General features: G+C 39.4%; 2 protein-coding genes across 2 annotated transcripts; both read right to left on the bottom strand.

Annotated features, from left to right (window-relative positions):
- Positions 1-182: 182 nt before the first annotated feature.
- Positions 183-4106, bottom strand: LOC127775862 (WAT1-related protein At3g30340-like). The gene is made up of 6 exons (XM_052302172.1): positions 3812-4106; positions 3660-3722; positions 3443-3559; positions 2459-2873; positions 716-867; positions 183-605 (listed from the first exon to the last, which is right to left on the bottom strand). The coding sequence occupies exons 1-6, from the start codon at positions 4000-4002 to the stop codon at positions 461-463; spliced, it is 1083 nt and encodes a 360-aa protein (XP_052158132.1). The 5' UTR covers positions 4003-4106; the 3' UTR covers positions 183-460.
- Positions 4107-4911: 805 nt separating this feature from the next.
- LOC127776451 (WAT1-related protein At3g30340-like) lies at positions 4912-7505 on the bottom strand. The gene is made up of 6 exons (XM_052302824.1): positions 7278-7505; positions 7116-7178; positions 6894-7010; positions 6404-6809; positions 5579-5730; positions 4912-5256 (listed from the first exon to the last, which is right to left on the bottom strand). Exons 1-6 carry the CDS (start codon positions 7466-7468, stop codon positions 5109-5111), a joined length of 1077 nt encoding a protein of 358 aa, XP_052158784.1. The 5' UTR covers positions 7469-7505; the 3' UTR covers positions 4912-5108.
- Between the last annotated feature and the right edge of the window lie 4717 nt (positions 7506-12222).

Here is a 12222-nt window from a genome sequence, read left to right as displayed (position 1 = left end):
AGTACTCCAATATTTCTGAGATACTTCATCCGTCCTAAAACATAAGAAATTTTAGATGAATATGACATATTTTAGGTTATGTTCATAATTTTAGGATATATCACATCCAACTAGCTAGAATAACAGTGTTTTGCCACAATTGATCGATGACCACAAGCACAATAGGTTAAAGGGAAAAGGTGAGAGATGAAAAAACCACTTCTTTTGCACATCTAGCTCAAGCATAATGGTACAGTATTTCAGCACATATGTTCCTTCATGTGTACAGTCCTGTGAGTCTACTAATACTCTACTAGTACACCAATAGCTATTACAGCTTGGATTAATTGTACGTTGCCTTCTCAGATTTCTGATTAGTACATATATACTCCATCATCACGAATGCATAAACACTCAAGTTAAGTTAATTGCAACACATTTGCAGATAGCATGCAGCCTAGCTAAGAGGAATCAATATCAATCACACTTTCTCTTGCTGCTGTTCTACGTCTTGCACTGGCTTCTCCGGCGAAGCAATGGCATCTTTGCTGACGGCGGCGGTCTCCTCCCTTTTGCCCCACAGAACAAGGTAGAGCCCCAGAATCACCAGGACTGACCCTAACACACTGCAAAAAATTAACTATTCTTTTAGTGCCATACCAACAATCAGTAACTTATGGAATCATGAATGAATCAATCAATTCGTTTGTGCTAGAAATTAATTAAGAATTAGTACCTGCCAAGATAGAGCGGCTCGTGGAGGATGAAGAGATCGATGCCGGCCACGAAGATCTGGGATAGAGGGCTGAAGGCAGCGGTGAAAACAGGGCCTCTCTTCTCCACACAATATGTGAGCATCAGGTACCCAAAGCCAGACGCCACTACACCCTGCAAATTTCACAGAACAAATGCAATGCCCACATTTTGTTATTCGATATGTCGCAAATTCTTGTTACATCAGTGCTAGAAGAGCACCATACCACTTTTTGACTGAAATAGGAGCAACAGAACTTCAGAAAATGAGGTGCTAGTTTTTGTTACTAGTGCAAATAAAAATTATTTGCATAGAACAAAAAGATAAAATTATATACTCAAAATAAACTATAATATATTGGAAATGGTGATTTTGGGCTTAATAATTCTTTTTTATCTAATGGTCTATATACATATTATGCCTACTTGATTGCATATTGTTTGCCAAAAACTTTGGGGATACAATTCCACCCCTATGTCCCATTGTACAATTCCATCATGCTCATGGTTGGGAGGTATCAAAATTTACACTTAAAAAATCTGATACTTCTAAAGGACCATAGGACATGTTTCAGTAAAGATCTTTTAAGCTGCACGCTAGAAACCAATAGGCTTATCAATTTAATATATTGTAAGTTCTTTATCCTGGAATAATCTCTTTTTCGCCGGGCTAAATTTTCTTTTTTCACCTGGCTATCCTGGAATAATCTCTCCAAATATGTTAGATTTATACCTTTATGTAGGGATTAAAAATCTATAGATGGGGAAGAATCCTAGTAAAAAGGGAACAATTTGACCCCCTGTGCAAATGGTTCAAGTCATAAAGACAGGTTTGAGTGGTAACCAATCCCTTTCTATTGAAACTTGAAAGTTAGACCTTTTTCTTTTCAAATAAGGCTTTGTAGAAGGATCTCTGTACATTGAAAAAGAAGAGTTGAAAACTGTTAATAATGATCTGGCCTTGTTCTTTTCAGTTACTTCATGTATTATTATGGCGGATTATTTGCTCCACATCTCTATTTTTTTTAAAAAAAAAAACTTTCTTCAACTACATTGCTTAGGCCACTTGTTCGAAGCTATTTATTAAGTTTATTTCTAAAAATATTTAAGTTATTCCTACAATTAAGTAGATAATCTGTTGAATAATTTGTTTCAAATCGGGGCTAATGTTATCCTAAAGGTCTGGTCCATGATGCATGGTGTGGAGGATGGATCCATCCATCCCATATAATATACTGGTCCAATGAACACTATCTTCTCCCCTCTCTTTCCTTCCTTTTCATTTCTTTTTTTACAAAAGGTATCTTTTGTAGATAACCGGAGAAGATTATGGGTTCTTTGAGTGTGGATGTAGTTAATTATGTACACCTAACTGGATTTTGTTTAAAAGAATAATGTAGAGAATTTTATAATACGTGCACGAATGATTATTTGTGTAACATACAGAAAGATATGAAAGTTGTTGATTTATTTCTCTTTATATTATAGTACATATGTTTCATGTGTGCAAATATTTTAGCATGCTCTATGTTTTGTCTTGAGTTCTTTTAGAAGAGTGCACATGCAAATTAAGTATGCAGCTTCAAACAAAAAAAGAAGAAGAAAAGTAGGCGGGGCTAGTTCTATTTTCAGTTGGTACTTTTCGACTATGCCAAACAAAATGGACAAAAAGTATATAAAAGAAATGCTGCAAAATATGGTTGGGGAGCTCTGGAAGAGATCTTACACAATATACAACTGTGGCTATCTCTATTTTCCCCTTGAGAGCCCAGATTGAGATGCTGCTCCTTTGTATGGACAAGGCAAGTGCTCCTGCTTGCAAGCAGCTGAACAATGACATGAATGCAGTAGCAGAGTAGATTGCTGGGTACTTCCTGGTGAATTTCCTCTGCAGCATCAGCCACAATGCGAACCCAACTACGTTCGCGAGCAACGAGACGGAACCGAGCACCCAATGGGCCGTGTCATGTTCTTCAGCTTGGCTGTGGCTACTGCTGGATGCTGGACTACTGCTAGATGATGGTGTATGGGTCAGTGCTGAGCCCTTGTAGAAGGTGAGCATCATTGCTCCACTGAGAGAAACCAATGTTCCTGAGATCTTGGCACTCCCTGATCTGCTCTTTACATTAAGTGCTTCAAACCTATAAAGAATTGGAACTAGTTTGTGAGAAGTACTTCACTGCTTTTGTGTTTCACTGAAAAAAAAAATCCAAAAGCATGTGAGGAGTTGAAGGTGCCTTAGGACCCAATGCAATTTTCTTTCTGCTGGGCAACAAAGCTGGAGTTTCCTTTTAGGTGCTTTGGGGCCTTAGTTGATTTTAAGGTGTTGTAGTACAACTTCAAATGAAAAGCTATTAACATATGCTACCTCTGTTTTTTTTTAAATAAAATGACACAGTTGACCTTTTGAATTCATTTTTATCTAGAAGTATTTGCACAAGCATATTACGCACGCTTAAAGTATTTTTTATGAGAGATCTAGTGGTAGTCCTTTTACTTTACTTGACTAAGTAATTGAATAAATATTACTGGTCAAAGTTTGTGAAAAAAAAAGTCAATTGCGCCGTATCTTAAAAACCAGAGGGAGTAGTAGATAGTAGCAAATGTAACTGCTTGCCTGATATTGAGCTACTTAAAGAGAGACATATATAGAGGACAAAGTGCTCTTCAGTGAAACGAGTTCCAGATTTCTCAAAGAAATTGTAGTTACCTGAAAACGAGTGAAATCAAGAAAGTAACCACCGGAAGCAAATTGCCGAAAGTTGCAGCAAATGTTGCTGTTGTAAACTCCAGCCCTACAAACAGTGTATACTGAAGAAGCACCGGCCTGATGAATGCAAGTCAAAGAAACAATTGATCCAGGGGTATCAATGAATGGTGAAATCCAACTCTCTCTACATATAATATATTATTTGTCAAATGATTACCCAAGCATTCCGCTTAAAAACATGTAGACAAAGATTTCAGTTGTGAACTTTGGTCTTGTCTTCCTGAAAAATCAGTGATCAGCAACAGTAAAATACAAGCGACTAGTAGTTGGCAGTACTTTATTATTATAGTTATACTTTTGCTTTGGTACCTTTCCTTGAAGTAGGCTATGGGGCCAAGGAATACAGTAGCCACCATTTGCCGGAAAGTAATGAGGACCAGGCGGTTCATCCCCTGGTTGAGTGCTTGCTTGATCAAGGCTGTCATGATGGCTATCACAACATTGGTGGCGACCATTGACACCGTCGGCATCCATTGCTCCATGCATCCTGCCCTCCACATTTCAGGAAAACCAGAGGCCTTTCCTTTGCTCTCAACTAAAGTTTGATCCGGTGGCCTAGTTTGAGCAATTTGTTTTTGGTAATGTCATGGTTTTATAGGGAGCCATATGCCATGCATGGTGATGGTGCTCATGGCATCTGCAAGGATGATTTCGATTTCGTTTCGTTTTCGCAACACGTGACGAAGAGTAAACACAAGAGTTGGAGTTGAGGGGGGTGGGCAAGTATTAGCTGATGACATCGGAATATCTTCAGTATGGAAGATTTGCATTGAGAAAACGGCGCAACCAACCAATTGGAATAACAGTATTCTCATAGTGCAATGGAACAATTTAAAGCTTTCAGTTTTGGCAACCAAGTAGTATATAATTGTGATCATGCATACATTGCTTCTACTGTAGAGCATAGGATGCTGTTTCAGCACTAAAACATTAGCTTGAGCCTGTTTAGCAATTACTAAGAACAAGTAGAAAACATCTTTCCATGAGAAAGTCCTAAAGATCCAATGCCCATTGTCTCTGCTTTGATGAGCAATTGGTCACTTTAAGTCTAAATCAAATCACAAAGCATTGATTCGCCGCCCTCACAGGAGCTCTCGGTACGAAAATCGTGCATTCAAAGAACATTTCTTTTCCTTTCATGTTCAATGTGACACATAATAATGATTTGACATGCTCAAATGCAAGCAACTTGTGCCGCCATTATCTAACAACCTCAGGTTTTGGGTTAAATCTTGAGCATGTCCTTAAACAACGCGTTTCCATTTGACATTTAGTTTCACTAGCATATAGTAATTAATACTAGTCATTCCAATGTGTTGCGCTTACATGTTAAAACCTTTTGAGCGAAGCGAGGATGAAGGCCTAAAAGAGGTTCTACACAAGTACACATGCATAACCTGCCCCAGAAGTCAGGGTTAAGCATCAAGTGAATTTTGAGCTGCAGGGAGCAGGGTGATTTACAGTGTTCCATAATTAAACATAACTGCGGTGATTGGGAGAATACATCATGTTTCCCAGTAAAAGAAACTACAATACCAACACTACTGGTAGTAGGAGGATGAACTATTTTTCATGTTCTACAATCCCAAACTAGTAAAATACCAACTTAGTTTGGTCCTAATGGTTTGACTTGCTTCTCCTTGTCCTCTTCCTCTTCTTTGGCTTCTTTGGCAGATGCTGCTGCAGATGTATCCCTGTTCTTTCCCCACAGAAGAATATATAGGCCCAGAATCATCAATATGGATCCAACAACACTGCAAGGGCAAAAACAAAGTACATGTGATGCCATTTGGGCCGCAAGTCTAAAAAAAATGTGATGCCATCTGGACCAGCCATTTGAGAATCTGCTAGTCCAAAAACTCATAGCTTGAATGTGATGTATCTATGTACCATTTCACTCTTTTTAATAAGACTAGAATTTAGTTTAGAAAATAATAAGACTAGCTAGAATAAAATTGTGCTATATATCCAATGTCTGTTACTAAAGATTCTGCAGTTCTTCATCAGGAAGAGGAATAAATTAAGAAAGAAACATGAGACTCCATGCCTTGATTTAAGAACTGAAGACAAGATTACCTTCCAAGGTAGAGGTTCTCATGTAGATAGAAGAAATCAATTATGGCAACCATGATCTGGATGATGGGAATAAAGGCTGAAGTGAACACTGGACCTCTCTTTTCGACACACCATGTCATCAGTACGTAGCCCACTCCAGACCCCATAATTCCCTGTGGCAGTATAAACATTGATGTCATTCAGCCAGTTGTTTAAAAGAAGTGTTTATAAGCTCCCTTGAAGTTTTTAATGAAGTTAAACAGGTTTAGTGGCTGAAGGATTCTTCCTACTTTTGCCAAAAAAAAAATGGTTGGTTTACTCCATGTATAACAAGTTTGGGTCGATTCTCTACCAAATTACTCCCTTTGTTCAAAAAATATTTGACGTTTAGGACAAGATTTGGTCAAACTTATCAAATTCCAACAATCAATTTTATATTATAATAAGTTTCTGATATTGTAGTAACTTTCGAGGCAAATCTACATATGTTAATTCTTTTATTTTTAAATTAAGCATATCAGAAATAATTGATGGTCAGAATTCAAAATTTTGGTTGAATCTCATAATTATCTGAGAAGTAACTTTGCAATTTATGAAAGAAAATGCTGCCACAGCTTTGCTAAATAGGGAAAATATATGCTATGTTTCAACATGAATATACGAAGATATAGTGAGAAGAGAAGGGAACTAATCTAGGGTCAGTTGGTGAGAGGTGTGGTTTTACTCTCCCATCACCCAGATTTGAATCCTCTTGGACTAAAAAACATTGACCTATTCCTTACTAAAAACAAGGGCTAAGTGTCCTCCCACCTTTTCATATAGACAAGAAAAACAAGGTAATCTTACTGTATATAGTACTGCAACAATCTCCACTGTCCTTGTCAGAACCCACACTGATGCTCGCCTTTGTATCGCTGCCGTCAGGGCCCCACCTTGGAGGGAGCTGATTAAGAACATGTATGCAGTACTGGAGTACAGTGCTGGGTACTTCTTGGTAAGCTTGGTCTGCAGCAGAAGCCAAAAGGAGAAGCAAAGGCAGTTTGCCAGTAATGCTACAGTACCGAGTGTCCAGCTCTTTTTGCTGGGTTCTTCTATTTCTGCATGGTGATGATCTGAGCTCACTGAAGACACAACTTGGTGTGTCAAGGCCACACCCTTGTAGAGGGTGAGGAGCATGACACCGGCGAATGACATGAGTGTTCCGATGATCTTTGCAGCTCCTGCCTTGTTCTTCATGTTCAGTGACTCCACCCTGAGTACATGAACAGTACCCAATGATTCAGACAAAAAAAAGAAACAAAGCGCAGACAAGTACTAGGCTTGAAAAATGTAACACCTTAGGAGTGCAGCAATGAGGAAGGTGATCACAGGGGACATGTTGGTGAAAGTTATGGCGAATGTTGCGGTCGTGTACTGCAACCCATAGAAGAATGTGTACTGAGATAGCGCGGCACTAAAAGCAGAGAGGGGGAAAAAATGCAATCAATGGATTAGACAGATATAGTTTTATAAAATTCTGACCTCAATGTGATATCAACAAGTGGTTTTTAGATTGTACCCAAGTGCTGCACTGAAGAAGAGGTACACAAGGATCTCCAGTGTGAGCTTAGGTCTTTTACCCCTGAAAAAGAGGGTGGCAAAACCAACAGTAGTATCACATCATAGCTCAAGTTGTGAACTCTGATCACCATTTGCTGGAAGTTGCATTTAGGCAATGTACCGTTCTTTGAAATAGGCAATCGGAGCAAGGAAGATCGTGGCGACTAGTTGTCGCAGCGTGATGAGTACAAGACGGTCAAGCCCCTCCGCGAGCGCCTTCTTGAGCAAGGCTGTTGTCACAGCAGATATGAGGTCAAAGAACAGCATTGCGATCACCGGCTTCCACTCATCGACTTGTGACATCTTCCACATTATGGTGTTTCAGATGATCAGTACCTCTTCCACCTATATCGCCGCAGCATTGTTCTTGTAATGGACTATTTATAGACATTTTACTTGATGGCACTTTTTTTTCTTTTTCTTAAAAAAAAAGAGGTGTGACAGATACAGGATATACACACTGACTGTTTTAGCCCCCACCTCCAAAACATACACAAAAAAAAAGGGTACTGCACTATATCATGCATGATCACACATTTATTCAACAGTCATTATCTAAAAGGCCATTTATTCAATGGGACATTCAGAAGCAAGTCGGCAATGCAAAATGTGACAGTATTTTTTTTTGTTTGCAAACAAGATAATCATATACAATATTTCCAGTATATTTTGACCACTTCTGCGAATGTTTCTTTTGTCACGAAGCTGATGGTGGAGATCATGGAAGGTAATGGAGAAATATCAGGCACCTTTTTTTTAAAGATCTGAAATATCAAGCACTCAGCGCTCTTAAATTAGGGATTGCAAGTACTCAGCTCTCATAAGTGGAGTTTATGGAGGCATCAATAAAAAAGATACCATCGTTTGAACAGTTCGGTTAGCGTGGCAATGTCTTTGTTTGGGCCAGAAATTTGACTTGATTCGTATCATGGTGCATCTCGCAGTGCGATTCAATAGCGAAAAAAGGCGGCACCAATCAAATCCAAAGAATGAAAAGCAGCTCGGATAGGGCCGGAGGCAGGCAGTGGAGTGCTCACCTAGTGTGAAAGCTGTCTGTCTGATAATTTGATCCACCACATCTGATCAGTGATCATCTCACTTGTAGTTGTTGTATGTACTAACTCCTCTTCACGTTGCATTGGTAGTGCATCGTCATCAGTATCATCCTGCTAGTGAAGATGAGCATGGGCACAAACCCAACACACATCATGCTTGAACAATGTTACTATCTTCCTTATCAAAAAGAGTAAAAGAAATTGTTGAAAAATCCTCCAGTCTGATCTGATATCGCGTCGTACTCGTACCATAAAGATGAAACCGAGAGACGAGCAGCTTCCAATTGAAAAGAGGAATGCGAAAGCGCGGTGGTATATCCTTTGAGCCATTCTTTTTTCAGATCAACAAGTGACCAAATCTTCTTCTCCGACTACCGCTAGTAGATTCCAATTGCTATGATATGTTGGTAAAACAAAAATGTTCGTTGAAATATCAGACATCGGCAGTTACAACCGGTAACCACTTGCTTTGATCTACTGCATGAACTGATTCAGGCATTATTATAACTGCCCAAATGCATGCTCTGAAGATTTTTCAATCTTCTCACCCACTTTAATTTGTAGCCATTTTCTTTAGCTCTTCCATAAACATTATCTGATCATAAAGTTACAGGTAAAATGAGACATTAGTGTGACAATTCCAGTGATGATAAGAGAGAGAGAGAGAGAGACAGCAAACAAAAGCACATGGAGGGAAAGGAAAGGGAGAAAGAAAAAAAGGAAAATAAATAAAGGTAGCAGACATTGGCTTTCTCGGTATGGGGTATGGGGGCATGGCTTTAATTTTGCAGCAAAAATGTCTTTTTTGCATATATGCATTGTCACCACATCAATGGCTTTTGTTTTTGCTGTCTGTCCGACAAAATGAGGATGCAATGCAAGCTCATATTATCGATCGGAGCTCCTTAAGAACAAAAGAGACTTTCTAAACGAGATGATTAGAAAGATTATATTAACATTAGAATCAGTCACACTCACACATTAAGGAGAGAGAGAGCTTTCCTTTTAACAAGCTGCCTTCATTGATGATTGGATAGTTTCAGCGTTGCTCTGCCCTCTACTTAGAGAGTAAGGAAGCCTGCAATGCAACCAACCTTTGCCATGCAAAAGATGGTAAGAAAGATCTGAGAGACTGAGACTTCATTTTACTGAGCATATATACTCTCAAGTCTCAACGCACATCACACTCACTCCCATCCTTTAATTTTTGACAGTAATTGAAAAGCAGTATATGATAGAGGCGGAGTTATCTTTTACTGTCAATCACGAGGCACAAAGAAATGTATAGTTATCAAAAATTAAACTTTAGGAGATGCGTTCTGATAGGTGGAGAACTTCAGTAGTCTTGTGAAGGGTGAAGAAGACTCCCGGCGAAAAAAGGGTGAAGAAGACTCAGCTGAAGTCTTGAACCAGCTTGATGGGCTCCTCGCCTAATTTGGTATCTCTTGTGTTGATGGGCTGCTTGCATTAGCCGGTCCATTTTGCTTTGCAGAATGCTCTTTATATTATGTTATGGGCTAGAAATAGAGAAAAATATATACACTATATATCCCAAAACAATCAGCCCTGTTTGGCTAATGGAATAAGGAAATGATTTCTCACCCATCAAAAGATATGTTTAAATCCTAACCATCCATTCTCTCTCTTCCATTTAATCCTAACCATTTATTTATTTTCCGATCCTAATCCCACCCCTCATTTCCCATTATCCAAACACACCCTCAAATCCTGACTATGATGAATGTGGACAACCATTTATCTAGATTCAAGTTTCGCCCAAACAAAAATGTATAGATTCAAATTTGATTTTCAATTTTAAGATGGGAAGAGTAGACATCAACAACAGAAGGAGACTAAGAGTTTGTATTAGTTTTTTTATTTTTACTCTTTATTTATGGGGAAAATGTTCGAGAAAAAGAATTGAGGGGAAAAAAACAAGTGGCAGGCAGGCAGAGATAATACAGTAGATAGAAGAGGAGGAATTAATGAGGAGGTGTGGGGCCCAAAGTGGTCGGGGAGGAGAGTGGGCCCAGCCCATTGGTGTCGGTTTGTTTGTGGGTACAGGCCGAGAGTGGGCCCTTCAATGATCCCCTCGTCGTCGGAACCTTCCTCCTTCCTTGTTCGATCCGTCCATCCATCGGCCCACCATGCAATGCATACCCATGATTCGCTAGCTAAGCTTCTTCTAATTTTCACACTAGCTAGTAATTAAGTACTTTCTATGATACTCACTCTGGTAGAGTAGAGTAGAGTAGAGTAGCTTACTAGAAATTCACATAAATGCATACGTACGTGCAAGACTCTAGCAGGTCATCCTGGCATAGCAATCGTACGTTGGATCACCAATCTTGGCATCATTCTACGATGAGCAATTTCAAGTGGATGATCTCGTCCAGAAGCGTGGCATCGATAGCCACTTGACTTATCCTTTTTGTGCTCAGGAGCTTGAGACGACGAATCGCATCCTCCTCAACTGCGTGTTCGCTCGGCAGGTCTGGTTACAGGTGTTGTCCCCTCTTGGCTAGGCTGCCCTCTCCCCCGTGGCAACTGGCTCCAGAACTGGTGGCCATCTTCTAGGGCCTATTTACCTGAACGCCTCCGTGCCGGCTTCAACTCCCTGATCCTTCTGATCTCTTGGCAACTGTGGAAGGAACAGAATTCTAGGGTTTTTGACTCTGCTCTCTTCGTTCTCAGTGGTTTTAGAGTCCATTCTTTCGAAAGGCCGGCTGTGGTCGTTAGCGGGTGTTGCTTCCTTTGGGGATTTGTTGGGAGTGTAGCGTGGCTCTGCCCCCTCCCGCTGATTGGAGTAGCGTTACCTGTCGTATGAGTTTTTCTTTTTCTTCCTTAGTTTTTGTCTTTGTTTTCTTCCTCCTCTTGGCATAAGCCGGTCTGTCTAATTGTGTTGTGTAACAAAAACTTTTTTTTTCTAATATATTGACGTGCAATTCTTTTGTGCGTTCAGAAAAAAAGAAATTAATCCATGCAACAAGAGTTCCTTAATTTGTTTTAACTTTCTTCCCATCACATGTAGTAATGTTAACTCGACATGATTACAGATTAAAGTGAGGTTTGGAGTCGACAATGCACACATACTATACTCATTTAATAAAATAATTATGCATAGATCCAGCTGATCGATGCAGTACGTACTACGTAAGGCGCGAGCTAGGACGACTGTATTTCTTGTTTGTCGCGATCGATCGATCGGTCATACTCATATATCAGCTGGTCTTTTATTTGCTGGGTGATCGATTCAGATGCTTAGTTTGCCTGCTAATTAATCCTAGCTGTAGCTAGCGCTAGCTTCTTGTCTTTATTGATGGAGTGGTACGTAATTGAAGATTAACTAGTGACAATTAGGCAATTGTTCCACGTGGTGTGCCGGCCATCGTAGTGACACTATATAATATTCACCATATGGTTCAGTGTATATGCATGCATGTGGATGCAAATATATATACTCCCTCCCTTTCTAAATATTTGACACCATTGATTTTTTAAGCATATGTTTGACCGTCCATCTTATTCAAAAACTTTTATGAAATATTTAAAACTATATGTATACATAAAAGTATATTTAATAATAAATCAAATGATAGATAATTACTTAAATTTTTTGAATAAGACGAACGGTTAAACATATTTAAAAAAGTCAACGGCGTCAAATATTTAGAAAGTGAGGATTTATATATTATTTCATTCATCAATCGTTAAGTTATTTGTCGTATATATCCGACATAATGCGTTGGACTAATTGTCAGGGCATGGGCAAACGATAGATGCATCTACGTACGTACCTGACCATGCATCTGCTAGCTAGCTAATCAAGTTATATTGATTAGAATGAGTCACATGGCATGTCATGTCTTGGTCTCCCCCGGCCGCGCCCGGGATCGATCGACTCATGACTCATCATCATCATCATCATCATCATCATCATATGTATGCAGCCAGACATGCACGTAATTAACCAGATATACATGTTTATCGATCGTACGTCCATCGTACGAA

Source organism: Oryza glaberrima, chromosome 6 (genome assembly GCF_000147395.1).
Source record: "Oryza glaberrima chromosome 6, OglaRS2, whole genome shotgun sequence".
Taxonomy (NCBI): Eukaryota; Viridiplantae; Streptophyta; class Magnoliopsida; order Poales; family Poaceae; genus Oryza; species Oryza glaberrima.
The sequence above is the reverse complement of the archived record's forward strand: the minus strand, read 5'-3'. Positions and strand labels throughout refer to the sequence as shown.

What these genes read in the sequence shown, in the direction of transcription:
- LOC127775862 (XM_052302172.1), bottom strand. Translation starts at nt 4,002, where the DNA reads ATGTGGAGGGCAGGATGCATGGAGCAATGGATGCCGACGGTGTCAATG. An exon ending in TTTTTAAGCGGAATGCTTGG is followed by an intron (nt 3,560 to 3,659) that starts GTAATCATTTGA and finishes TGCATTCATCAG; the next exon opens with GCCGGTGCTTCTTCAGTATA. An exon ending in TAGCCACAGTTGTATATTGT is followed by an intron (nt 868 to 2,458) that starts GTAAGATCTCTT and finishes TGAAATTTGCAG; the next exon opens with GGTGTAGTGGCGTCTGGCTT.
- LOC127776451 (XM_052302824.1), bottom strand. Translation starts at nt 7,468, where the DNA reads ATGTGGAAGATGTCACAAGTCGATGAGTGGAAGCCGGTGATCGCAATG. An exon ending in TTCTTCAGTGCAGCACTTGG is followed by an intron (nt 7,011 to 7,115) that starts GTACAATCTAAA and finishes CTCTGCTTTTAG; the next exon opens with TGCCGCGCTATCTCAGTACA. An exon ending in CTCATTGCTGCACTCCTAAG is followed by an intron (nt 6,810 to 6,893) that starts GTGTTACATTTT and finishes TCATGTACTCAG; the next exon opens with GGTGGAGTCACTGAACATGA.